This window comes from Crotalus tigris, unplaced genomic scaffold (assembly GCF_016545835.1).
Source record: "Crotalus tigris isolate CLP2741 ecotype Arizona unplaced genomic scaffold, ASM1654583v1 scf7180000017735.2152567, whole genome shotgun sequence".
Lineage (NCBI taxonomy): Eukaryota > Metazoa > Chordata > Lepidosauria > Squamata > Viperidae > Crotalus > Crotalus tigris.
The window spans coordinates 759329-784032 of NW_024096601.1; the positions used below are offsets into that span (position 1 = coordinate 759329).

A 24704-nucleotide genomic window follows, 5' to 3' on the forward strand; every position below is an offset into this window, starting at 1 on the left:
GTGAAAGCCAATTCCTTAATGCAGGATTTAGAGGAAAAAGGATCAATTGAGATTGTTGCAAAGATTCTTAGGACCCTCCCAAAATGTAGCATGCCATCTTTCTTTCTTAAATTGGATGAACCTGACTTTTTTCCACCGGTCCTTTTCTGGAACTCAGAATCTTGTTTTCTTTCTTTATGACAGTCTGATTTATTTTATTGTTGATCTTTGCCAAGTGATCCAAAACCTATCTTGTCTTTTTTGTGGTGACACTACCTGGTCACTATGGGTCCTAGCATGGAACTACCAAACAAAACTAGATTTATTTCTTTTCTTTTTTTTTTTTTCTTTTCCATCGTGGTGCTCAGTCAATTTCAACAAAGGTGCTGCCAGAAAAACGAAGCCACAAGGCTGAATTTCCACCCTCTATTACAGGCACATACACATAGAGGCCTGTGGATATTATCTAAATCTGGACACCCAAGTTCAGAAAGATGGATTCATATTAGAACATGGAACGACTCTATCCAAACCTAGAACCTCACCAATCCTTTCTGTGTTTCCTTTGGCAGATGAATCGTCCAATCCAAGTGAAACCAGCAGATAGCGAAGGCCGGGGAGGTAGGTGGCTTTGTGTTTTTTTAAATAAACATTCTTTGTATGCTCAGCTGATTTCTCCAATGGGTGGTGCAGGCAACCACGTTGGTTTAAATCATTTTGAGGATGATGTGGTTGACGTGCTCTCGGTGTGGTTTAGAGCTCATGGGTGAAGGGTGGTCCCTATGGAGGGGGAGAACAGCGTGATGGACCGCAGTGAAATGGTAGTGTCCCAAGGAGGAGGGAGCACATTACAAAAAGGGGGACAAGACAAGAGCCCAGCCCAGAGCTGGATATGAGACAGACAAAGAGAGTTGGGCTAGCCACTCCTTAGCATCTCCCAGAGTATATCTGTTGGGTTCGAGTAATATAGGTTTGGCCTGGCAAGATTCTGTCTTCCTGGTGTGAGCAAATAAAGAACTAGACTTTGGCTGGATTGTTCTATGTCATTCTTGGGTTGGGCCTGACATCATCCTTCTCAGGAAAGAAACACAATTAGATGAGCTATATCTGCTCTAGGCTACGAGATACATCAGAATCTTACACGTTTCAAGGTACAAACTTCCCCGCCACCACTTTTAACCATCCGACGAATTAGGACAAACCCTAAATGTCTTTCTCTGACGGCTAACCAACGGTGGGCTCTTCCTTCTCTTGTTTGATCATTTCCTAGGCCAGAAGTCCCCAACATTTTGAGCACCAGGGACCGGTTCCATGGAGAGAGGTTTTTCCATGGACCGGAGGGGGCATGGTTTCATATACTGCCTGCATCCCACGGATGGGGCCTCGCTTGTTTGCGCGGACCGGTTTTTGGCATGCTGCAACCCGGTGCCGGTCCACAGACCAGGGGTTGGGGACCCCTGCCCTAGGCAGCGTCTCGTCCCCGCTTCTCCCAAGGTTTCCGTTCTATTACAATGTGGAAGCAGACCGAGAGGAACCATATTCTCTTAATATTATCATGTCTGAGGCCCTCGAATCAAATTAAGATCTTGGTTCTGCATTCTGTGCCGCTGTAGTCATCTTGTCTTTAAGTAGCTGCTTTTCCCTTTAAAAAAAAAACAAAAACAAAACAGAATTGGTATGAATGAGGCCCTTTCTTTCCCAGAAGGCAAATTCCATTAGAATTTCAGAAGGATCCTACTAATAGTGAAGTTCACCCAACTCAGGGCAAAATCCCACAGAGAAATGGTGGAGAATAGAATAAGAATAGAATAACAGAGTTGGAAGAGATCGTGTGGGGCTTCTAGTCCAACCCCCTGCTCAGGCAGGGAACTCTATCTATACCATTTCAGACAACTGGTTGTCTGAAATGGTATAGGACAGTGTTTCCCAATCTTGACAACTTTAAAGCATGTGGACTTCAACTCCCAGAATTCCACAGCCAGCAATGCTGGCTGTGGAATTCTGGGAGTTGAAGTCCACATGCCTTAAAATTGTCAAGATTGGGAAACACTGGTATAGGATGTCAAAGATCCCTTCAGCTGTTTGTGTTGAAGAAGGACTTGAGGACTATTTTGAGGGAATGCTTGTATTTGGACGCCAGTTCTTGTAGGAAAGTAGAGCTGAATGACTTTAGCGGACCCTTCAAGTCTCAGACTGCAGGATTCTAGGTAAAATAGGAACGTTGCAAATCTTTGCAATTGGCCGATCGTCGCAGTTTGAGTAAGGATGGTCCAGTGGAGGAGACAGTTTAGCTCATAGAGATGCAGAGACCTAGGTTAGCTGCAAACTTTGAAATCCTTTAAAAGCCCAGGTCCGGCACTGGACAACTTCTTCTCTCTTGTAACACAAGAGTTTGTGGAGCTTGGACTGCTCTTCCGTGCTTCTGTTCTGACCAGTGGCATTTTTGTAATAGCAGTCTCTCCACTGGCTACATTTAAATTGGCACTTTTGATACTTGGCCACTGACCTTAGAGGCAAGATACACAGTTTGCGGTTTACGCAGCAGTGAGCATTTGAGCAATTAAGCCGACCTATGTAGGAAAAAAAAAACCTAGTTTGGAGCAGCAGGTGCAGTGGTGCTGCTGAAACCCATCAGGTTGAGCCCCGAGCAGTGTCTGCTGCCTCCTCTCCCCATTTTTGACGCAATTGTAATAAAAAGCAAAAATGGAGGTAGAAAAGAACTGACCGATAGCTCTTATTGCGGCACAGACAATCTGATCTTTCAACTTTCCAGGCATTTAAGGACCCAAAAGCTGAACTCTAAGTCCACTCACCAGGCACTCTGTCCACTCACCAGGCACTCAGAATCACTGAATTTTAATTACATTTAAACGATATTTAGCTTTTTTTCCTGACCCCGCCCATTTCTTGAAGTGCAGCTTTAAAGATTTCACCAAAGCTACACATTAGCCTCGGATCCAAGATGGTGAGAGATTGACCGTTGACTTAAGAGCATTTGGTGGTTGCATTTATTTGTTTTGATCAATACCTAGAAATATTTGCAAGTCCACATTATATTCAAATAGATATTTGCATGAGAATGGAGAATTGACGGTAAAAAGAACTAGGCATCCTTGGGCACACCTGAACCAAATTCCATCTCGGTTTGCTGTAATTTGGCCAGGATACTTTGGGCATAACATCTAGGTTTAGCGCACAGTGACACCCGCCCTCTCTGGGGAGAACATCTTAAGGCTTTAGAATTGCTGTTCATGGCTGACTAGCGCCCTCTAGGGGAATGTGCTTGAATTAAAAAAAAAAAAACAAGTTGGAATCCCAAATACCGTAGCATTTACAACCAGATTGAAGTTTTGCCAGAAGCTTCAGGTCTTGGAGAACCGATAGGAAATTCTCAACATCGCAAATCATGAGGAGGGTGAATTATTAATGCCTCCCCTAAGCTGTCTACTTAAATAAATGCCACTATCTTGCACTCGATTTGAGGAAACAATTCTCTCCTCCTTGCCAAAAATAACAGCCTTCCAAACGTAAGAACATTTCCATTTTCAATTAGAACAAAGCAATCAGTGTTAGCAAAAGGAAATGCAAATTTGCCCTGATTCTGCAGGGATCTGTTGAAGGATTATCGTTGATATTATGAGGAGGAGAGGTGGTCACACATGCAGCCAGATGTTTAAATCGGATTTGGCATTTTTATTCACCTTGCAAGTCTTTCCTAAGGACTGAAAGACAGATGTTGTTTGATGATATTATTAGTGGTAGCATTATATACACGCAATGATGTGAAATCACAGCTGCCAGTTCTTTAGCTGGTGCTGGCCTTCACACACTACATTACAACTAAGATGTTGTGTTGCATTGGCGTAGTATACGGGTGGCTATTTAAGATTTGGGGCAGCTGGTTGGAGCTGAGTTAGCACAGCCTATCCACTCTTCCAAACATCTCTCTGTTTGCCTGATAATGAGGAAGGGGGTTACCAAATCCCAAAGTAGAAGACCTCCCAATGACACATCCAAGGTCTATTTGCAACCATCTCCTCTTGTTGACTGAGGTTCAACCTCTTTCTGCAGAAAATCATCTCCTAGCCATGTTCTCTAGACTTTGACTGCAGATATGAGGAACTTTTTGGCGTGTAGATCAAGGGTGTCCAAAGTTGACCAGTTTAAGACATGTGGATTTCAACTCCCAGAATTCCTCAGCCAGCCATTCTGAGAGCTGAAGTCCCCAAGTCTTAAAAGTTGCCAACTTTGGACACCCGTGCTCTAGATTTTTCTAAATACAATTCCGGGCATTGTTCAATTACAGCTGAGCTGGTTGAAACTCCTGGGACTTGTAGTTTTGATCAACAAGTGGAGAGTCACAGATTCTCCGCTATTCTTGCTACTTGAATGGCTTGCATCCAAGGTGTATCTTGGTTGACTTCTCATCTGAAATTTCTCCCTCCTTGCCTCCTCGGTCTCGGCACCTTATTCCCCAGGGTTCTGCCTACAGCCGAATGTACATAAGGATTGGTCTTTTATTCCTAGGTTCTGATGCCTGAGCAGGGTAAATAATCTATTCCAAAAGAGATGTAGTTATTAAACACAACTCAGCTAGTGCCAGCAAAAGCTCCAGGTGTCCCAGAGGGAACAAGGAAATAAATTACCCACTTACAGAATGTAATTGGTGAGGGATTAAAAATCAATGGCTAGAACAAGATAGTAGTTTTGGCTAGGTTCTTTAGAGAAGGAGGGGGAAAAAATATCCTTCCTAGGGAGACAACCCACTCCATCTTTCAGTCCATGGTTGCCAATGTTTGGACATGAGCCACCCTGCAGGGTTTTTTTCTGGAGAAATATCAGGAAGACATTTCATGAGCATCAAACTCATGGGGTAATAGCGAATCCCAAGGGCTGTCTGGAATAGCCAGTTCTGCAGGTGTGGAAAGATCAAAGGGTGGAGGAACCTCAATGAAGGCTCTAGAACTTCAATAACCCAAATCCTTGCCTTCTGGAAAGATTTTCAAGGAGAGTTTGTGTGTGTGTTTGTGAAGGGGGCCCATAGGAATCTTGGCCAGTGTGGTGCAGTGATCAGACCATTAGACTAAGACAGTGATGGCGAACCTATGGCACGGGTGCCAGAGGCGGCACTCAGAGCCCTCTCTGTGGGCACGCGCGCCGTCGCCCCAGTTCTAGGCCTTCAGCTGGGTTTTATAAAACCTTTTCGCTTTAGGCCTCCACTGCCGTGTGCAAAAAAAAAAAAAGGTTCAATCAGTCAGTCGATTTCAACTTGTCAAGGGGAAAAAAAAAGATCTTGCAAAGTTGGAACTGATTGATTGAACTTTTTAGTCCCACCCAGTCTGCCATTACCACTGCAGCCACGCCCACCCAATGGGCCACCCCCCATGGGTCACCCCCCCAATGGGCCACACCCAGCCAATGGGCCACGCCCACCCAGCACCCGATGATGCATAAGTGGGTTTGGGGTTGCAGTTTGGGCACTCGGTCTCTAAAAGGTTCGCCATCACTGGACTAAGAAGAGAAATTTTGGATGAAATCCCCGTTCAGATTATTTGAAGATTTTGAACCAGTCGTTTTGAACCAGTTTTGGGGGGGATATGATAACTGTCTTCCAGTACTTGAGGGACTATCGCAGAGAAGAGGGGATTGACTTATTCTTCAAAGCACCTGAGGGCAGAACAAGGAGCAATAGATGGAAACAACCTGGAAACAAGGAGGAATTATTCTATGAAGCAATGGAGCAATAAGTTATGGGTGCTCCATCCCTGGACGTTTTTCAAAAATACAATGGACAACCATTCGACCAGGATAGTATAAGATCTCCTGCCTTGAACAAGGAGTTGGACTAAAAGACCTCCAGGGTCTATTCTAGTCCTATAATTCTCAGTTCTATAACTTTTGAGCTTGGCTTTTCGTGCAGAGTTATAGGCATGAAACTAAAATGAGAATAATAATGAACGCGGCTTGGAAGAAAAGTGGCTCCTTGGTTTCTAAATGCAACATATAAATTCAGTGCAACAATATAAATAAGAAAGGCGGGAAAGAAATCAAGCCCCTCAATCCGTCGAAATAAAGCCAAGACTTGGCAGCTCAAAGGCTTCCCCTTGTAGCTGATAGAATCTTCTAGAGTTGGCTTTGTCCGCTGACGAATCAACTGTTCTTCGAAAAAGAGAGAGCAGGCACAGAATAAGAAAGGGACATACGAAATGGGGGGGGGAGAGCATGGGATACATTCAGTGTAACAATAGGCTGAGATCTGTTTGAAGAGCTGCTCAAAGGATTACTGTCCATCTCAAAGTAGCTTGACTGAGAAACTGCCCAACTCATGTGTGTTTTAAAAATAGAGATTCCCGAAAAAAGAACAGCAGCGTGGTGGTCGTGAAGCTGCTGTGAGCAGAGAATCCCAGAGTAGCTGACTGAACAGATCATCTCCTGGTAGTAACCATCTCTATGCTGAGAAGAGACCATAGGTTGCATCTCCCTTCACACAACTTGTGTTCTTTCCAGTTTCTGATCTAGGTCTCTGCGGGATACTCCACAGGGTTGGGGACAAGGAGAGGGAAATTAAAATTTGCCAGGCCACATTTAAGCACTTCCCAAGCCACAGTGCTGTCAATGCATGGATGATGACATCGTCATGCAAACGTTGCCTTCATGCAGTGGTGGGATTCAGCCGGTTTGCACCAGTTCGGCAGAACCGGTAGCTAAATTTTGCTGAGTTTGGAGAACTAGCTGAAGTGCAGTCTAGACCTTGGAGATCTGGAGGAGGCCTCCCAGGCTTAGAATGGCCCACCAGAAGTGCATGGATGCCACTTCCGGAAGTCCGTTCTAGGCCTCGGAGGCCCAGGCCTGCATCCAATAAGAGAACCAGTTGTTCAGGTATTTGAATCCCACCACTGCCTTCATGCATTTGTGTCTTGATGTCTGTTGCAAGTAAGCACATTGCATTTTCTTTATTCATCCATTCAACAAATCTACACGACCAGGCTGTATTTGAGGGAGGGAGGGGTTAAACGTGTCATAAGTCTGGAATCCCTTCATGCTCACAAGAGATCTAAATCCAGCCCATCTTGAATTCCGTGGACTCTTATCTGCTGCCAACTTGCTTTGATTGTCAGTATTTCAGATTCTTGTGGAGAGCTTAAGCTTGCAATAAACCCTTATATTCTTTGGAATGCCTGGATTTCCTGATTTCCTGCGCTTGGCAATAGCGGCCCATTCCATGAGAAGTGACTCTGGATGGTGAACAGTAGTTGTAGCATTTGAGGTACATAACTTGCATCAGGCATCAAGGCGCAAGTCTACACAGGCAGCATTTACATGATGACCCCATGACACGTGTATCACTCTTTTTGAAGGCCGCGTGTTTTATATGAGCCCATGTGACACAATTAATTGTTTAAATGAACCTGTTTTCCAAGCTTCAGGCACACAACCTCAAGCAATTGGATTGCATTTGCATAATTCATTAAGCCAAGTAGAAACAAACTAAAGTTCAGACTAACTAAGCGAGTTGGTCCAGCCTCCCCAAGAAAGCAGGACAACTCTGTGGAGGGTGTGAAAAATTCTAGACGGGATCTGAAACTGTGCAACTGCTGTCCCCTTTTTTACATGGACTCGGCATTAAAAGCAGAGGGCTGCAGACCCTGTTTGAGGTTTTTGGCCTCTCCTCCTACAGATTTCTGCAAGAAAGCGGGTCAAGGAAATTGGCCCACACTCCAAGAAAACACAATCGTTGTTACTGTGGCTCGCTCTGGTTTTGAAGAGAGCAGCTTTATATTTAAGGAGAGGATGGATGAAACCTGATCCCTTAACTAATTTTCTCAGCCTCTCCACGGACAAAGCATCCGCCGGGCTGGGCTGTTATTTATTTATTTCCCAGACTGCAGGAGAGCCACCTTATCTCTTGTGTCAAATGCCATTAAAGCCTAACGCTGGTGGGGAGCACGAGAAGAGACAGATGCTGGCAATAATCATGAACGGGTCATTATTTACAGCAGGCTCCAATGAGGTTTTGGTTATTTATGACCCTTGAGAAAGCCAGAAAGGGTAGGTTATTGGGGAAGTCAATCATAACCACATAGGAGCTTGTTACTTTATTTAATAATCTCTTCCTCTGCCACGCACACATATGGAGACCGGCTTCCCGTAACCTTCAGATCTGCCAGTGTGTTATCTGTCCTATTTATCATTGCTCCATGGTAGTATCTGAGACTGTTCAAAATGTGACCTCAGTGCTCTACCTGTTGCTATTCTACATAGAACGTAGGATCCTAGGGCAGGGGTAGGCTCTTTTATGACTTGTGGACTTCAACTCACAGAATTCCTAAGCCAAGGTTGCCTACCCCTGTCCTAGGGCAAGAAGGGACCTCGAAGGTCTTCTAGTCCAACCACCTGCTCAGGGCAGAAGAGCTTATACCAAAGGGTCAAGTAGTTGTCCAATGTCTTCTTGACACCCACAGCTCCAGGAGGCAAGCTGTTCCACTGATTAATTGTTCTTGCGGTCAGAAAATTTCTCTTTACTTCTAGGTTGGATGTCTCTTCAATGTTCTTCCACCAGTTGCTTCTTATCCTGCCTTCAGGTACTTTGGAGAATAGGTCAATGCCCTCTTCTTCTTCCTACTCTGGGCTCTTCCACAACATGTTGTCATCTTATGCTTATTGCTGGGACTCCAGATGTCCAGGATAGTCTTCTTATTCCTCCTTTGCCTTTCCCCACATTAAGAAGGGATTCAAACTCCCTTCCCATCCCATGCTGATGCATTATGTGAGGCTCTGTTTCACATTTCATGCAAATGCAGCTACTGTGATTTGTAAACCAAACTTTAGGTTTTAGTGCAGGAGTATCAAACTGCCAGCCCACAGGCCGTATGCATCCTGCCAAAACTGTGCCCATCCCATTGCTGGCAATGGAAAAAAAGTTGCAATACGTTGCGACACGTCACATGACATTGCGAGTTTGACACCCCTGCTTTAGTAGGTTGTGGGGATTCGGCCAGGGTTGGTGTATACAGAAAACCACTGCTGCATAAATCAGAGCTTAATTCTGCATAAGCCCAGGTTCCAGGTTCTATGGCCAAGTGGCATTCTTCCTCCTGATTGGTTTTGGAGGGCAAACCAGGCAGGCAAAAATAAGGGGAGACAGGTGCCCCCCCCCCAGATGCCATGAAGGCTTTATAGGTGCCAGGTAGTATCTTGAATTGTACCCAGAAGCCAACTGGGAATCAATGTAGCTTGCATAACAACACATGGGCACAACAAGAAGTGACCATCACTACTCACACTACTGCATTTTAAGCCAGCTGTGGCTTCTGGGATGGTTTTCAAGGGCAACTCCATGTAGACCATGTTTCAACAGTCCCATCATGAGGTGACCATCAATAGAAGAGAACATATATGTAGCTCAGGGTTGAACTATGGAGTTCTTGGTGCTCTCTGAGCAAGCAAACCACAGAGCCCAGAAAGCACCAAGGACTTCTTGGTGACCATTATCTCTAGACCACATCCATGTGGTCTACTTGACCATTAAAGGAGAATGAAGTGCGTCATTGCTATGTCAGACTTTGCTAGTTGATGGAAGGCTGTAGGACAGCAATGTCCTCCATGGGTTAGTTAAGCAAACAAACTGGAGATGCAATTTTTACAGTGAAACATTGAGTTCTTGCCATGATGAGACCAAATCTAGTGTCTTCCTAATGTGATTGGCTTTGCTCCTTTGGCGAATCCAGAGGCAGTTTTAGCTGAGCAGGTCCTCTGGTTGGACAGTGTCTCTAACCCTCACTTCTAGGGCAGGCCTGATCATCAAAGCCACCACCCAGCTGGCTCTGATCATTGCATTTTTCTGTTACTCTGACTAATGAGAGGTGGCTTGTTTTTAGAAGACAGGAAGCTCTTTGTAGGCATGTTGGGGAAACAACAAAGTGAGGACGATGTCCGGCGACTCTTTGAACCCTTCGGACAGATTGAAGAATGCACCATCCTCCGAGGCCCTGATGGAGCCAGTAAAGGTGAGGGGCAGATGTAACGGGAGGGTGGGTCTAAAATGGAAAGAAGGTAAGAGATTAGAATCCATATGTATGTCAACTGGGAGTCTACATGGCAGGCACTATGCAAGGAGAATAAATCTAGAAGGTTGATGGATATTGATGGGATGTCTAAAGATGTATCCAATGTGGATCCAGCTGATCAACTGTGTTTAACCCCATTTCTGGGTTTGCATGATACACTGGACCACTGAATGGCCAAGATCTACACCAGGGGTGTCCAACCTTGGCAACTTTAAAACCTGTGGATTCAACTCTCAGAAGTTTCCAGCCAGCAATGTTGTCTGGAGAATTTTGGGAGTTGACGTTCACAAGCTCTTTGCTGTAGTGGATTGTGTAGACCAGGGGTATCCAACCTTGTACCGTGTAACATCCCACAATAGTCTTAGCATCATCTTGTTAATGCCCAATTGCACAATCAGGAGGTGTCTTTGCCACATTGTAATGAGTTTTCTGGTTACAAGTAGCTCTCAACTGATAACCACATTGGGTGAGTTCTTGTCTCTGGCCAGTCTGAATTGGTTCTTATCAGAATCTTACTATCAGATTCCTCATTCTTGCTTTGTTACTTCCAAGGAACTAAAAACATCAATCAAAGGTGCTCCTTGTTACTAAAAAAAGCAACTAGGCCCTCTTCTGCTCCAATCGTTATAAGGAAGGCTACTTGAAAAAAAGTTAATGTTGCTACGGATGCAAAAGATGATGATGATGATAATGATGATGATGATGATAATAATAATAATAATAATGGTTCCTTAGGGTTTCTTTCAAACTGGATTCAAACCTGAACTGTTGAACGGAACCGAACTTTTTCTCTCTGTCTAGGATGTGCCTTTGTCAAATACGGAAGCCACGCAGAAGCTCAAGCCGCCATTAGCACTCTCCATGGGAGTCAGACCATGCCGGTAAGTGTGGGCCAAAACTTACATCCAGAGGGAGGAATCAGAATCAGAATACAGCTGGAAGGGACCTTGGAGGTCTTTTAGTCCAACCCCCTGCTCAGGCAGGAAACCCTATACCATTTCAGGCAAATGGCTGTCCGATCTCTCCAGTAATGAAGCACCCACAACTTCTGCAGACAAATTGTTGCACTGATTAATTGTTCTAACTGTCAGGAAGTTTCTCCTTAGTTCTCAGTTGCTTCTCTCTTTGATTGGTTTCCATCCGTTGCTTCTTGTCTTTGCCTTCAGGCACTTTGGAGAATAGCTTGACTCCCTCTTCTTTGGGGCAGTTCCTGAGATATTGGAAGACTGCTATGCTGTCGCCCCTCGTCCTTTTTCTCTAGACTAGCCAAACCCAAACCCTGCAGCCGTTCTTATATGATTTTATGCACACAAAAGGGAAAGGTGCAAGGCAGCATTAGCCACTGTGTAATACATATATGTATGAGCCGAGGTGGCGTAGCAGTTAGAGTGCAGTCCTGCAGGCCACTTTAGCTGACTGTGTTCAGCAGGTCAACGGTTCAAATCTCACCGGCTCAAGGTTGACTCAGCCTTCCATCCTTCCGGGGTAGGTAAAATGAGGACCCAGATTGTTGGGAGCAATGTAAATATATATATATATATATATATATACATTGCTTACTGGTGTACAACCGCTTAGAGAGTGCTTGCACTTAAAGCGGTATATAAGTCTCATAAATAAATAAATAAATAAACAAACAAACAAACAAACAAACAAACAAATAAATAAATATAGTTATCAACTTACGAATTTCCATAGCTAAGCAAGGCAGTTGGTAAAATAAGTCCTCCTGTCAAATTTTTATCACCTTTCCCAGAATCGAAATGGCATTTTGACATGCAATAAGACCAGATACTGGGCAAACCTTTAATTTGCCTAATGGATAACTGCAGTGGTTAAGCCAGTGGTGGCGAACCTATGGCACGCGTGCCAGAGGTGGCACTCAGAGCCCTCTCTGTGGACACACCTGGTGTCCCCCCAGCCCTGCCTCCCCCCACGGCCCCGTCCTCACCAGCAGCCCCCCCAGAGGAGAGTTGCCCCAGGCGCAGTCCACGCAGAGCAGCACAGCCAAGGACATGGCAGCCAGGCAGGGGGGACAAGTCTCGGCCCTTGCTCCCCGTTGCATGCAGATGATGCAGGGCATGGGCGGAGAGCGTGGCTGCCATGGCGCTGCGGTGGGCCGTGGAGGCAGTGGGTGGCCCTGTGGGCAGGCAGGGGCAGGGACAGGGGGGCGGGGCAGGGCAGAGGCCTGGTCTCTAAAAGGTTCGCCATCACTGGGTTAAGTGACTCATGCGGTCGTTAAGTAAATCCAGCTTCCCCCGCTGACTTTGCTTGCTGGAAGCAGCTGCCAGTGTCAAAAATGGCAGTCCACACCACCCTGGCCTGCTGCAACGGTCACAAATACCTGCCAGTGGCCGAGCACTCGGATTTTGATCCGATGACCGTAGGGATGCTGAGACAAGCGTAAGGGTGAAGACTGCTTGCAAGGCACTTTTTCCAGGGTGGTCGCAACTTTGAACGGTCGCTAAACAAAATGTAAGTTGAGAACTATCTGTGCAGGAGGGACGGCAATCCAAAAAGCAGGAGGAGCCCACCCAAAGCCTAGAATCCATTTGAATTCATCTGCATTGAATTAAAATTATACAGAATTACAATGATATTATCTTAACCCGATTGCTTTCCCCCTATTTAATAATGGCCCCACATATTAAATTAAGCATATGAAAGGTTTGCCAAGCATCTGGGTCTTACTGCAAGTCAAAATCCCATTCAGTTCACGAAAAGGAAATTAACAGTATATTTCCTTCCTTCCTCTCTACCTACCTACCTACTTCCTTCCTTCCTTCTTCTTTCCTTTTCTCCCTCCCTTCCATTTTTTCCTTCCTTCTTTCCTTCTTCCTTCCTTCCTTCCTTCTCCTCACCTTCCCTCTCTCACCCAAACACACATTTTCTCCCCTTTTGTTCCATCGGCTGCCAATTTATCATCTCAGTGATTGGATCAGATTCCTGGGGATCAAGTCACTTGTTGCAAAAAATAACTCTTTGCTGTTTATTCCGATCAGCAGCTGTGTTCTCCAAGCAGGTGTCAGGAGGTAATTGAATCACCGGCTTGAGAAAACTGCCATTTAATTAACAATGAAGGTCATAGTTCTAAATGAGAGTGAGAGGGAAAAGGAGGGAGCAGGAAGGCCCCAGGAGTCGTGGTGATTATAAAAGAGGATTGAACCGATCAGCAGTTGCAAGGAGGTTGGGCTGGCAATGAGGTCCAACGGCCCCAGAAGAGTTTGGAGGGAGGAGGGACCGAAGAAAGGAAGAAAAGAGGTAGATGTGGCGGGAGGGAGGGAGGGAGGGAGGGAGGGAGGGAGGGAGGGAGAGGGAGAGGGAGGGAGGGAGGGAGGGAGGGAGAAAGAAAGAAAGAAAGAAAGAAAGAAAGAAAGAAAGAAAGAAAGAAAGAAAGAGGGAAGGAAGGAAGGACAAAAGAAAAGGAAGGAAGGAAGGAAAGAAAGAAAGAAAGAAAGAAAGAAAGAAAGAAAGAAAGAAAGAAAGAAAGAAAGAAAGAAAGAAAGAAAGAGGGGGAAGGAAGGACAAAAGAAAAGAAAGGAAAGAAAGAAAGAAAAAGAGAGAGAGAAAAAAGAAAGAAAGAAAGAAAGAAAGAAAGAAAGAAAGAAAGAAAGAAAGAAAGAAAGAAAGAAAGAAAGAAAGAAAGAAAGGGGGAAGGAAGGAAGGATGAAAGAAAAGAAAGGAAGGAAAGAAAGAAAGAAAGAAAGAAAGAAAGAAAGAAAGAAAGAAAGAAAGAAAGGGGGAAGGAAGGAAGGACAAAAGAAAAGAAAGGAAGGAAGGAAAGAAAGAAAGAAAGAAAGAAAGAAAGAAAGAAAGAAAGAAAGAAAGAAAGAGGGGGAAAGAAGGAAGGATGAAAGAAAAGAAAAAGAAAGAAAGAAAGAAAGAAAGAAAGAAAGAAAGAAAGAAAGAAAGAAAGGGAGGAAAGGAAGGAAGGAGGGAAGGAAGGAAAGAAGGAAGGAAGGAGGGAAGGAAGGAAGGAAGGCTTCATCTATTGACTGTTGACTGTTGACATCAAATGACCGTTGACATCAAAAGGAGAAGACAAATTTCCAAAGGCACAAAAAAAGACCTTTTGTAAATCACCCATCCTCCATCTCAAAGCAGAAGTCCACAAACATCTTCTCACTGCCCTGTAGGAAAGACCCCTGAAAATTATAACCCAACTCAAAGGTGGTCGAAAGAGGAAACTGTGAAGTACGTGACTGAAGCGTAATCGGGATCGCTCTGTTTGTCGTGAAACTTAATCATAAATGAGGCCAATTTTTTATTTTAAATCAGTCCTGGCCTTGGGAAAAGTAGCACGCCTGGATCCTGGGATTAAAAATGCATTTCAGGAAATGGCCGTTGCAAGGATTAGCACGTTTATCTCCAAGCTTCCCTCGGCCCCCAAACAGACTGTGGCTGTTTCATTACAGGGACAAAATCAATCCCTTTCCTTGTAAATAAAGATAAGGGTTGTTTTCTTAAATGAGGCTAGTTAGCTGGAACCCATGAAGAGTCAATTCTGGTTGAGATAGCAGAAATCTCCCATCAATTGTTTCCATGGACACAACAGGCTAGACAGAATATCTCAGAATCCTGGGATAGATAGATAGATATTACAAATGTCGGGTCTATGGCAGGCGACTTCAGAATCTATTGTGGTCAGTAAAGTTAGGTGACCAGGGATGGTTTAGGTCTTTCTGAGCAGATAGAAACCAGTGTTGGCTAGATAAGAGTTGCTGCTGGGGGTGGGGGGTTAACTAAGTAATGGTAGGTCTAGAAGTCTCTCTTGATGAGATGCAGCCTGTTTTTCAGTAAAAGCTGGACGAAAAAAATCTAGAGAAAAGAAGGACTAGGGGGTGACATGATAGCAGTATTCCAATATTTGAGGGGACTACCCCAAAGAAGAGGGGCTCAACCTATTTCCCAAAGCACCTGAAGGCAGGACAAGAAGCAACGGATGGAAACTAATCAAGGAGAAAAGCAACCTAGAACTAAGGAGGAATTTCCTAACAGTGAGAACAATTAACCAGGTTTTCTTTCAGAAGGCTTTTAAGAAGACACTGGACAGCCACTTGTCTGGACTGGTACAGGGTCTCCTGCGTGAGCAGGGGGCTGGACTAGAAGATCTCCAAGGTCCCTTTCAACTCTTGTGTTATTCTATTATTCTGATGTTCACCAGCCCCAGGACTTTGACCCTCCCACAATCTTGCATCCCAGTCTTAAGTCATTCCTTGCGGGAATAAGTGGGTCTGCATGTTTACAGGGGCGCCGCAAAGTGAAGTGATGCGGCAGGAAAACATGGTCCACTCTGGGTCCGCACATTAGGATGTTGCGCTAAGCCGCAGTGTGGTTTGTTTACCAGGGAGCCAGTCTTGCACGAGAGCTTAGTACGATGTAGCAACCGACGTGGTGTATTTGCTTCATGTTTTTATAAGTGAGTGAGAGGAAGCGGTCTACTTAAACACTTGTGCTCCGTGAATGCAGCATTTTCAGGGAGGACAAAGTAGAATCGTAAGACCAGGACCAGGAAAGGCAGTTTAGAACATGCATAAAATTTGCTACGGGTACGGTAGTTCTCGACTTACAACCACCATGGGGATCAGAATTTCCCTTGGGTGGTGTCTTTTAAAAATAAAATTTATTGTTTTATCCTAGAGAACAAAATGAAGAACAGTAAAACAAACCAACAAAAGGAAACAAAACAAAAACATATGTTCAATCCTAATGACGACAACAACAACAACAAAAAAAATAGTGCACAAGAAAGGAGAAAAAAGTGGTCAATTAAATTTTACATTTTACATGTAGGATCCACCCTGGCTGAGTGCCGAAAGAGAAGAAAAAAAAAGCAATAAATTATCCTGCCCTTTTACAGACAGATAGATAGATGGACAGACAGACAGACAGACAAATGATAGACTAATGATAAATAGACTGATGATAGATGGATAAATAGAGGTAGGTAGATAGGTAGGTAGATAGATGGATGGATGGATGGATGGATGGATAGATAATAGATAGATAGATAGATAGATAGATAGATAGATAGATAGATAGATAGATAGATAGATAGATAGACAGATGATAGACTAATGATAAATAGACTGATGATAGAAAAATAGAGGTAGGTAGGTAGATAGATGGATGGATGGATGGATAGATGATAGATAGATAGATAGATAGATAGATAGACAGACAGACAGACAGACAGACAGATGATAGACTAATGATAAATAGACTGATGATAGATAGATAAATAGAGATGGATGGATGGATGGATGGATAGATAGACAGATAGATAGATAGATATGGATGGACAGACAGGTAGAAAAGAAAAAAGAAGAAAAAACAGTCAACAGGTTGAGCTAAACATTACACTAATCTTCAAATCCCTCTGTTAATCATCTTTTATTACATTTAGCACATAGAAAGTCCACAAACGGTTTCCAGTCTCTTATAAAGCTGTCTAGTCCCTTACCTCTAATCAAAGCAGCTTATTTCGCCCTCTCTGCTAATTCAGCCAATTTCAAAATCCTTTCTTCAACTGTCGGCTTCCCTTTTTCTTTCCAGTGTTTGGCAAGTACAATCCTCGCGGCCGTCACCCTGGGAAGGAATAGCACCCCAAATTGTTTTTCAACTGAATTGTCCATCATACCTAAAAGAAAAGCTGCAGGTTTCATTAATATCTGTATCTTAATTTTTTTTTTTTTTTTGCATTGTCAGTGTTTGTCCGGGATGCTTTCACATACTTGCAGAATTTCCGTTGCTAAGCAATGGTTCTTAAGAGAGTCGCGCCCGATTTTGTAACCATTTCCCCCCAAAGTTGTTAAGCAAATCACAGCATTTGTTGTGATTTTGAATAGTTGCTCAATGAATGGTTTTAAGGCAAGAACTACCTCTAGCAGATACCAAAGGAAGGGAAGTTCCCAAATAAAGGGGGCACCCTAATGTCCCAAAGGAGCATTTTCAGGAGGCAACTGGACTTCCTTTGTTTTTCTTTGAAGATGTTTCGCTTCTCATCCAGGAAGCTTCTTCAGCTCTGACTGGATGGTGGGGAAATGGAAGGATTTATATCCCTTGCAGACAGCTGGTCATTTGCATTCTTTCAGAGAGCCGTTGAGACCACTTGGAGGTTTGTCTGTGTCTTCAAGGTCACCTGAGTAGTGCAAATGGGTGTGGAGCCCTCTTGGAACTGCTTTCAGCACACCCATTTGCACTACTCAGGTGACCTTGAAGACACAGATAAACCTCCAAGTGGCCTCAACGGCTCTCGGAAAGAATGCAAATGACCAGCTGTCTGCAAGGGATATAAATCCTTCCATTCCCCACCATCCAGTCAGAGCTGAAGAAGCTTCCTGGATGAGAAGCGAAACATCTTCAAAGAAAAACAAGAAAGTCCAGTTGCCCTCTGGAAAAGCATCTTTGCGACATCCATGACCTGGATGACTGAGAATCTCTGTAGACACTTAGCAGACCCCCCTAATCTTCAACCTGTTCCTCTGCGTTGCAACTGCCTTTTCCCATAAGAGTCATTTGCAGGACTCCTCAGCCCGAACCGACGCGCCAATGATGGGTACAATCTGCCCCACTCTCTCTGTTTCTGCCTCTGCTTCTCTTCTCCCTCTGCTAGGGTGCATCCTCCAGCTTAGTTGTGAAGTTTGCCGACACAGACAAGGAACGAACTCTGCGGCGGATGCATCAGATGGCAGGACAGCTGGGCATCTTTAATCCCATGACGATCCAGTTTGGAGCCTATGGAGCATACACACAAGCGGTAGGAGATGCTGGCCACCCTGACTGTAGGGCACCATTATTTCCCCTAAAGGTGAAGCAGGAACATTTGGACAAGCCAGAAGATGCTAGTTGGGTGAGGAATGAACCAAGGCTTTCTGGTTCTTCATTCTTTCTCCTTGACCTGACGGGAGGGACTGTTGAAGCTAGATGATTTGGGCTAAGTCTTGAAAAGTTAAGCAGGACAGATCTGGAGAGTTGTTGTATGGGAGATTTCCCCCAAACCCACCAGCTCAGCTGGAAGGAGACTTTTTTGTATCATCAGAGATGCCACATATCCTTGCTGGGAAGGACAGTGATGAGCACTGCCCTCCACTGGCCAATGCAAGCTGCTGCTTTGCTAACTGGAAGGAGACAAACACCGATGGTCTTCTGCTGGAGATAGAACAAGCATCTATGCTATGAATCATAAAAAGGCCAGAAAAGTTGGTTCAAATCTCACCTTAGCTGTGATGGTTTTAGAAAGGAACTAGACCACAAGATGGGAAGATTAGGTAACCTTCATCTGTTCTCCACTCCAGTTCCCATCAGCCCAAGACAGCATGGCTAGAAAACAGAGATGCCAGACATTCTGGAATATCTGGAGCAAGTCTGGTTCTCCAGCCTGGCCTTAGCACCAATTGCTGGTTAGGATGGACTTTCTTACATGGCTCACTGTGAGGGTTGATGAAAGAAGTCATCTCATATGTGCTTTTCAAAAGGCGTCTAGACTTCCTTAGATTTTTCCTTGAAGACAACTCATTTCTCATCCAAGAAGCTTCTTCAGTTGCTTCAGAACTGAAAAAAGTTTGTTGGATAAGAAGTGACACATCTTCAAGGCAAAAAGCTAAGGGTCAACCTAGCCTTTTGGGACAACCATGACCTGGATGATTGAGAATCTCTATAGATGTTGAAGAAAGAGACAGTGTCAAGGCTGTTGGCCATCTGAAAGCATCATTTTGATGTCCCTATGAAATTAGTCTTCATAGGACTAGAACTTCCTCAAGAAAGCCAACAGGCCAGCCTTCATTTCCTTAGAAGTTGTTCCTGACTAGAAAAAGAAGACCAATCTTCATCAGTGAAGTCCATACTAACGATGTCCTTCTTCCCCTCTTCCTTTTCTCCTGTCCTCCACTTTCTTTCCCTGGCTGTTCTCCTTCCCTCCTTCTCTCCCCCTGTGTGTCTTCTTTCCTTAAGATAATGCAGCAGCAGGCAGCGCTCATGGCTGCTGCACAAGGAAGTTGCCTCAACCCCATGGCAGCCATCGCGGCAGCACAGATGCAGCAGATGGCTGCCTTCAATGTGAGCGGCTTGGTGGCGGCTTCCATGACACCCTCATCAGGTACGGAGGTTCCTTATATGGTCTTCTTGGGGTAGCCAGGAGGAAAAGCCAGATGGAAGTCCAGTTAGTCTCAGAGCTTCCTCCACCATAGTTCCCTGTCTCAGCAACTTCCCATTAATGAAGATGGCTGCCCAAGGTGGACTTCTCGGACCATTCAGCCTCTGGTGAAGCTCTCTTTGTTTTGTTTTTAACAAAGAAATAGCCCTGGCACTGTTGCTAAAAAAGGAAGAACTCAGTGTTGATGTAAAGACATTGCCCCTAACCAATTTCAGTACAGTAGCACATGTGTGCTGGTTTCGTAGACAGCAAGTCCTGCTGTAGGATTTGACATTTGGATTGATAGCAACAGCACTAGCAGTAGTAATATGCTGCTCCACAGTGCTTTACAACCCTCTCTGAGTGGTTTACAATGTCAGCATCTTGAGGCCAACAATCTGGGTCCTCATTTGACTGATTTCAGAAGGATGGAAGGTTGAATTAACCTTGAGCCGGTCAGGATTGAACTCCAGACTGTGGGCAGAGTTAGCCCACAATGCTGCATTCTAACCACTGCACAGCCATGGCTCCCCCATCCTCCAAAATCCATGTGACCCTCAACCTAAAGCTGGTCCTTAAAAACATCTCCAGGCCTTTTGGGGCCCTATTGGTGTTCTGTTAATTAGGACACAGTTATCCAGATGTTTTATATTCTTTCTGGATTGCTTTTGTTTTGCTTTGTTTTATGCCCCTGTTTCTCAAGCTCGGCAGTTGCCAAGGTTGAGAAACATGGTTTTAAACTATAATCCACCTAAAGTCACTTTGAAGTTGGGTGGTCTCCAAAAGTAATGAACAAGCCAACAAACTTCCGCCATACAAGGAATGGTTTCAGGAACTGGCTATGTCTAGTTTAATGAAAAGAAGGACGAGGAGTGATATAATAGCAATGTTCCAATATTTGAGGAGCTGCCACAGAGAAGAGGGAATCAAGCTATTCTCCAAAGCACCTGAAGGCAGGAGAAGAAGCAACGGATGGAAACTAATCAAGGAGAGAAGCAACCTAGAACTAAGGAGGAATTTCCTGTAGTGAGAACAATTGATCGGTTGGAACAACCTGCCTCCAGAAATTATGGGTGCTCCAACATTGGAGGTTTTTAAGAAGAGATTGGACAACAATTTATCTGAAATGGTTTCCTGCTTGAGCAGGGGGTTGGACTAGATAGAAGATCTTCCAGTTTGGTTATTCATTCCACAAGATTTCCCCAGATACAGCGGGAAGCAAACCATATTAGCCATCTTCATGCTTCCTTCCCCTTTCCGGCTTGGTCTTAATTTCTCTACCTCTCTTTGGCTTCTCTCTTCAGGTACAAGCACACCTCCAGGGATCAGCGCAGCTCCAGTCCCCAGCATAGCTACACCCATTGGCGTCAATGGGTTTAGCCCTCTCCCGCCACAGACTAACGGACAGCCAGCATCGGAAACCATTTACACCAATGGGATCCACCCGTACCCAGGTAAGATTTGGGACACAGGAAGGGTCGTCAGTGGAGACGGTGCTAAGCGTAGCCATCTGTGCTAAAGCAGAGGAGAAAGATCCTCTCTCAGCCCTGTTGCTCTTTTCATTCCCACCCCGGATCTCAGCCCCATACGGCCATTGAGCCCCCACCCTGCCTTGTGATATTTTCATTACAGGGACTATCACTTGTCCTCCTTTAGGATAGAAAATGTGGCTTGTGGTTTGCTGTTTGTGACCTTACCAGACCCTTTCCAACAAGCCAGATCAATAGGGGAAGCTGGATTCCTTTAACCATCCTGTGTGTCACTTCATGTCTGTGAAGATTTGCTTAAGGACCATGGGGGAAAAAAAAATAATAAAATTGGCATCTTAACAAGCATCTCACTTAGTGATGGAAGTTCTGATCCCAATTGCAGTTGTAAGTGGAGGACTTTTAGCAACTGCCCAGGAGAGAGTGACTTGATGCATTAGCCGGGGGGGGGTCGTGGTTGTTGGGAGGCTTGCGATAACGAATAAGGCTCTGTAAAAGTGGCATGGGAAGAAGACATGGGTAACGTCATGAGCACAGAGAGTTAAAGTAAGAATGAGGAGGTCATTCTTGCACAAAAGAAATGACTATGGAGCGGTGTTTCTCAAAGCTGGCCACTTTAAGATCTGTGGACTTCAACTCCCAGAATCCCCCAGCTAGTAGGTGCTGGCTGGGGAATTCTGGGAATTGAAATCCACAGGTCTTAAAGGGACGCAGTCTGAGAAACACAGCTAGAGAGGGAAGCTTATAAGCTGGTCATTTTGTACCATCCATAAAGGGTGGCAATTCACAGTTTGCAGGAAGTGGAATCTGAAACCAAGTATTAGGTACAGCCTCAAATTCCAGTTCCTGCAAACTTACTAACAGCTCATTCCAAGTTTCCAGCATCCCCAAAATGCAGTTCAGAGCCTACAAAGGTAAGGTTTAAGATGGCGGTACTGGTGCCTCCCTGAATTAAATTTGGGCTGAATGCTGCTGGTACTGCGGATTGTAAACCTCCCCAACAGGACACTGGGATTGTTCCAATTATGCAGGCAAGATCAATCCTGACCTTCTTGGTAATGATCTCCACTGTTCCTCCAGATGTTGCTAAAAGCCATCTCCCACTTGCGTGAACTGGGAAACCCAGAGGGGAAAGGAGGATGGGAACAGGCACGCCACCACATCTGGATGGCCACAGGTTGCTCTTACCAGGGTTTGCAAGTCAAAGAGGAGGATCCGGTCCCCTCCTGGTAACTTTGACCCCTGGTCACTGTTGCTCTGACACCTGTTCTCCAGTGGACTCTGCTTATTCTCGACCTTTTTCCTTCTTTTCTCTTCCCAGCTCAAAGTCCCACCGTGGCAGACCCCCTGCAACAAGCCTACGCAGGCATGCAGCACTATGCAGGTGTCAACATTGCTTTGGCCCTCTGTCCCCCCCCCCTCCTCCCCCTCCTCCCTGGGTCTTGTCCTTTCCTGGCTTCAGTCCCTTGGCAACTTTTGTGATGCAAATTGGGAGGGGGTGTGTGGGAAAGGCAACCGGCCTCGCTTGTTTGGCACCTTTGAAGAGCAGGATGAGGTTAGGGATGAGTGTGTGGCTAGTACCTTGGCTTATCAACTGCACCTGAGTAAGAAAGCTCTCCCACAGGTAGGGATGAAAATGGGAAGTGATGATGGATCATGTCACGAAGGAACTTCAGGGTTGGGCTTCCAAGAAATTATCACTCGTGGTTTTTAAGAAGAGCCTGGACAGCCACCTGTCTGAAATGATATAGAGTCTCCTGCTTGAGCAGGGGGCTGGACTAGGAGACCTTCAAGGTCCCTTCCAGCTCTACTCTGATTCTGATTCAATAAAGGGGGATATTTGTAGGTTGGTGCCCCTTGAGCTTGGTTGCCACCTTGCAGACGTTTCATTACCCAAACATCATCAGTGCTAGGAATGAAGTTTTTGGTGCGGCAACAGGGTAGCAGTGTCCCAGTATCTGAGGGGCTGCCCCAAGGCAGAGGGGGCCAAGTTGTTCACCAGAGCACCAGAGGGAAGGACGAGAAACAATGGTTGGAAACTGACCAAAGAGAGAAGCAACCTGGAATTAAGGAGGAACGTCCTGACGGGGAGGACAATCAACCAGTGGAACAGTTTTGCCTCCAGAAATCATGGCTGCTCCATCCCTGGAGGTTTTTAAGAAGAGACTGGACAATCACCTGTCTGAGATGGTGTAGGTTCTCCTGCTTGAGCAGGGGGCTGGACTAGAAGACCTCCAAGGTCCCTTCCAGCTCTATTCTATTCTAAAGAGGGACTGGGTTTACTTTCTTAATTATACAAGATATCCAAGAGTCTTCCATGTTTTGTGAAAGGACATTGCATGTTTCCAGTCTGTGGCTGTTTCTTAAGGGCTGTCTTTCTGTATTGCTCCCTGGAATGACCCGGTGACTGTACAGTTTGGCAAGTCCCTGGAACCGCCTTAGCGATCCAGCTAATTGTTCTCTGCATTTTTCCCTGCTCAGCTGGATGGGTTGTTGTGGGATGGAGGACTGAAAAGAAGAGAAAGGGCTGGAGATCAGAGGCAGGCTGTCTTGAAGACAAGGCTTCCTTGTGCTTTTCCACCATCTTCTTTCTTGGAGGAGGTTGGACTTTGACACCCATCATCCCCAGCCAGCAGGACCAGTGGAAGTGTGACTCGTACTCCAAAGCACCCGAAGGGCAATAGTTTGGGTTTTACTAATCTTACCCAATAGGTTCAGTTTATATAGAATTCACCATAGTGCAAGTTCTCTCCAGATCAATCAAGCTAGACGGTGGAATCTTCTGGCCTAGAGTTATTTGTATTTGATGTTGCACATGTGTGGGGTGGGTGGGTAGGCAGTGTGTGTGTGAGAGGGAGGGAGGAGAGGGAGAGAGATAGAGAGAGATGCATGCATCTCTTTTCAGAATTGAGTAGGGTCAAGTACGTGGTAGAACATGACCACACTCACTTGGGACCATAGCCACGGGTTTGGTGTGACCCTTTCTCCCGTGAAAGCAGAGCGTTATGCTTGCTTGGGCCTGATCCTTCTGTTTTTGTGTTCTAGCAGCATATCCAGCCGCCTATGCACCAATCAGCCAAGCCTTCCCACAGCAAACTCCCATCATCCCCCAGCAACAGAGAGAAGGTGAGTAGGAATGCAAAGGCTGGGTCTTGGGGAGGAGAGGGGGAACCCCATTCCACAAGGCCCACAAGATCTTCTGAGCAACTTCCTTTTTTGGGGGGGGGGGCAAGATCAAGGTGGCTTGGTAGAAACGTGAAAGAGACCTGTCTAAAAGTAAAAGAATAGTAAGTATACAAGAGAAGAGTAAAAAAAGAATCTAAATGTTATAGAAGTTAGTCTGCCTCTCAGGAGAACATGCAGTGTTGAAAACATTTTAGATTATGCCATATGACTATTGGCCACTTTAGCTAAGGGTCTGGTGAATTGAAAACCAATACATTTGGAAGGCATCTGAGTGGGGAAGATTTATTTAACAAATCAATGGGTGGGGATTAATTACTTTTTAAGCTCATTGACAAAACCCAACGCATTAAGGATTCAAATGCAACGGCGTACAAAAAAGTTGTTCAGTACTCGGTAGTTGACAGCTGTCTACACTTGGTCTCTTTTGCTCTTACACAACTTCTTGTCCCCTGTTTGGTGTACCCTACGTTGCCATCCTAGGTCCTGAGGGCTGTAACCTCTTCATTTATCACCTGCCCCAAGAGTTTGGCGATGCAGAACTTATGCAGATGTTCCTTCCTTTTGGCAGCGTCATCTCTGCCAAAGTCTTTGTTGATCGTGCCACCAACCAAAGTAAATGCTTTGGTAAGTTCCAACAGACTTACTTCAACGTTCCCTTAATCAGTTGGTTTTGCTTTCCGTTAGAAATGCTTTGAGACAAGTTAGGCCAAAAGGAGAAATGTCAGCAAAGGACATGCAGTGGTCAAAATGCAGATTAAAGTTGAATATTCACAAGACCCAAGAAATAGTCCAGTAGAATTTACAGCCCAAGTTAGAAATTGGGGAAAGAAGCAGACGAACAGACTGAGACTT

The 24704-nt window shown here is 45.1% G+C and overlaps 1 protein-coding gene across 11 annotated transcripts in view; it reads left to right on the forward strand.

Annotated features, from left to right (window-relative positions):
• Nucleotides 1-24704, forward strand: part of CELF6 (CUGBP Elav-like family member 6) — a 139204-nt gene that overhangs the window by 95488 nt on the left and 19012 nt on the right. For 3 of the 11 annotated variants that reach the window (XR_005556254.1, XR_005556253.1, XM_039339478.1), the window contains 9 exons: nucleotides 552-600; nucleotides 9858-9986; nucleotides 10848-10927; nucleotides 17662-17898; nucleotides 19008-19143; nucleotides 20484-20633; nucleotides 21988-22050; nucleotides 23712-23792; nucleotides 24333-24476. Coding sequence is in view for 9 of the 11 variants with exons in the window: in XM_039339478.1 (XP_039195412.1) it covers nucleotides 552-600; nucleotides 9858-9986; nucleotides 10848-10927; nucleotides 17662-17898; nucleotides 19008-19143; nucleotides 20484-20633; nucleotides 21988-22050; nucleotides 23712-23792; nucleotides 24333-24476 (1069 nt within the window). In the remaining 2 variants the exon portion in view is untranslated. Of the gene's footprint in view, nucleotides 1-551; nucleotides 601-9857; nucleotides 9987-10847; nucleotides 10928-17661; nucleotides 17899-18998; nucleotides 19144-20483; nucleotides 20634-21987; nucleotides 22051-23711; nucleotides 23793-24332; nucleotides 24477-24704 lie in introns of all 11 variants that reach the window. The other 8 variants (XM_039339472.1, XM_039339479.1, XM_039339474.1 and 5 more) reach the window with 6 other exon arrangements.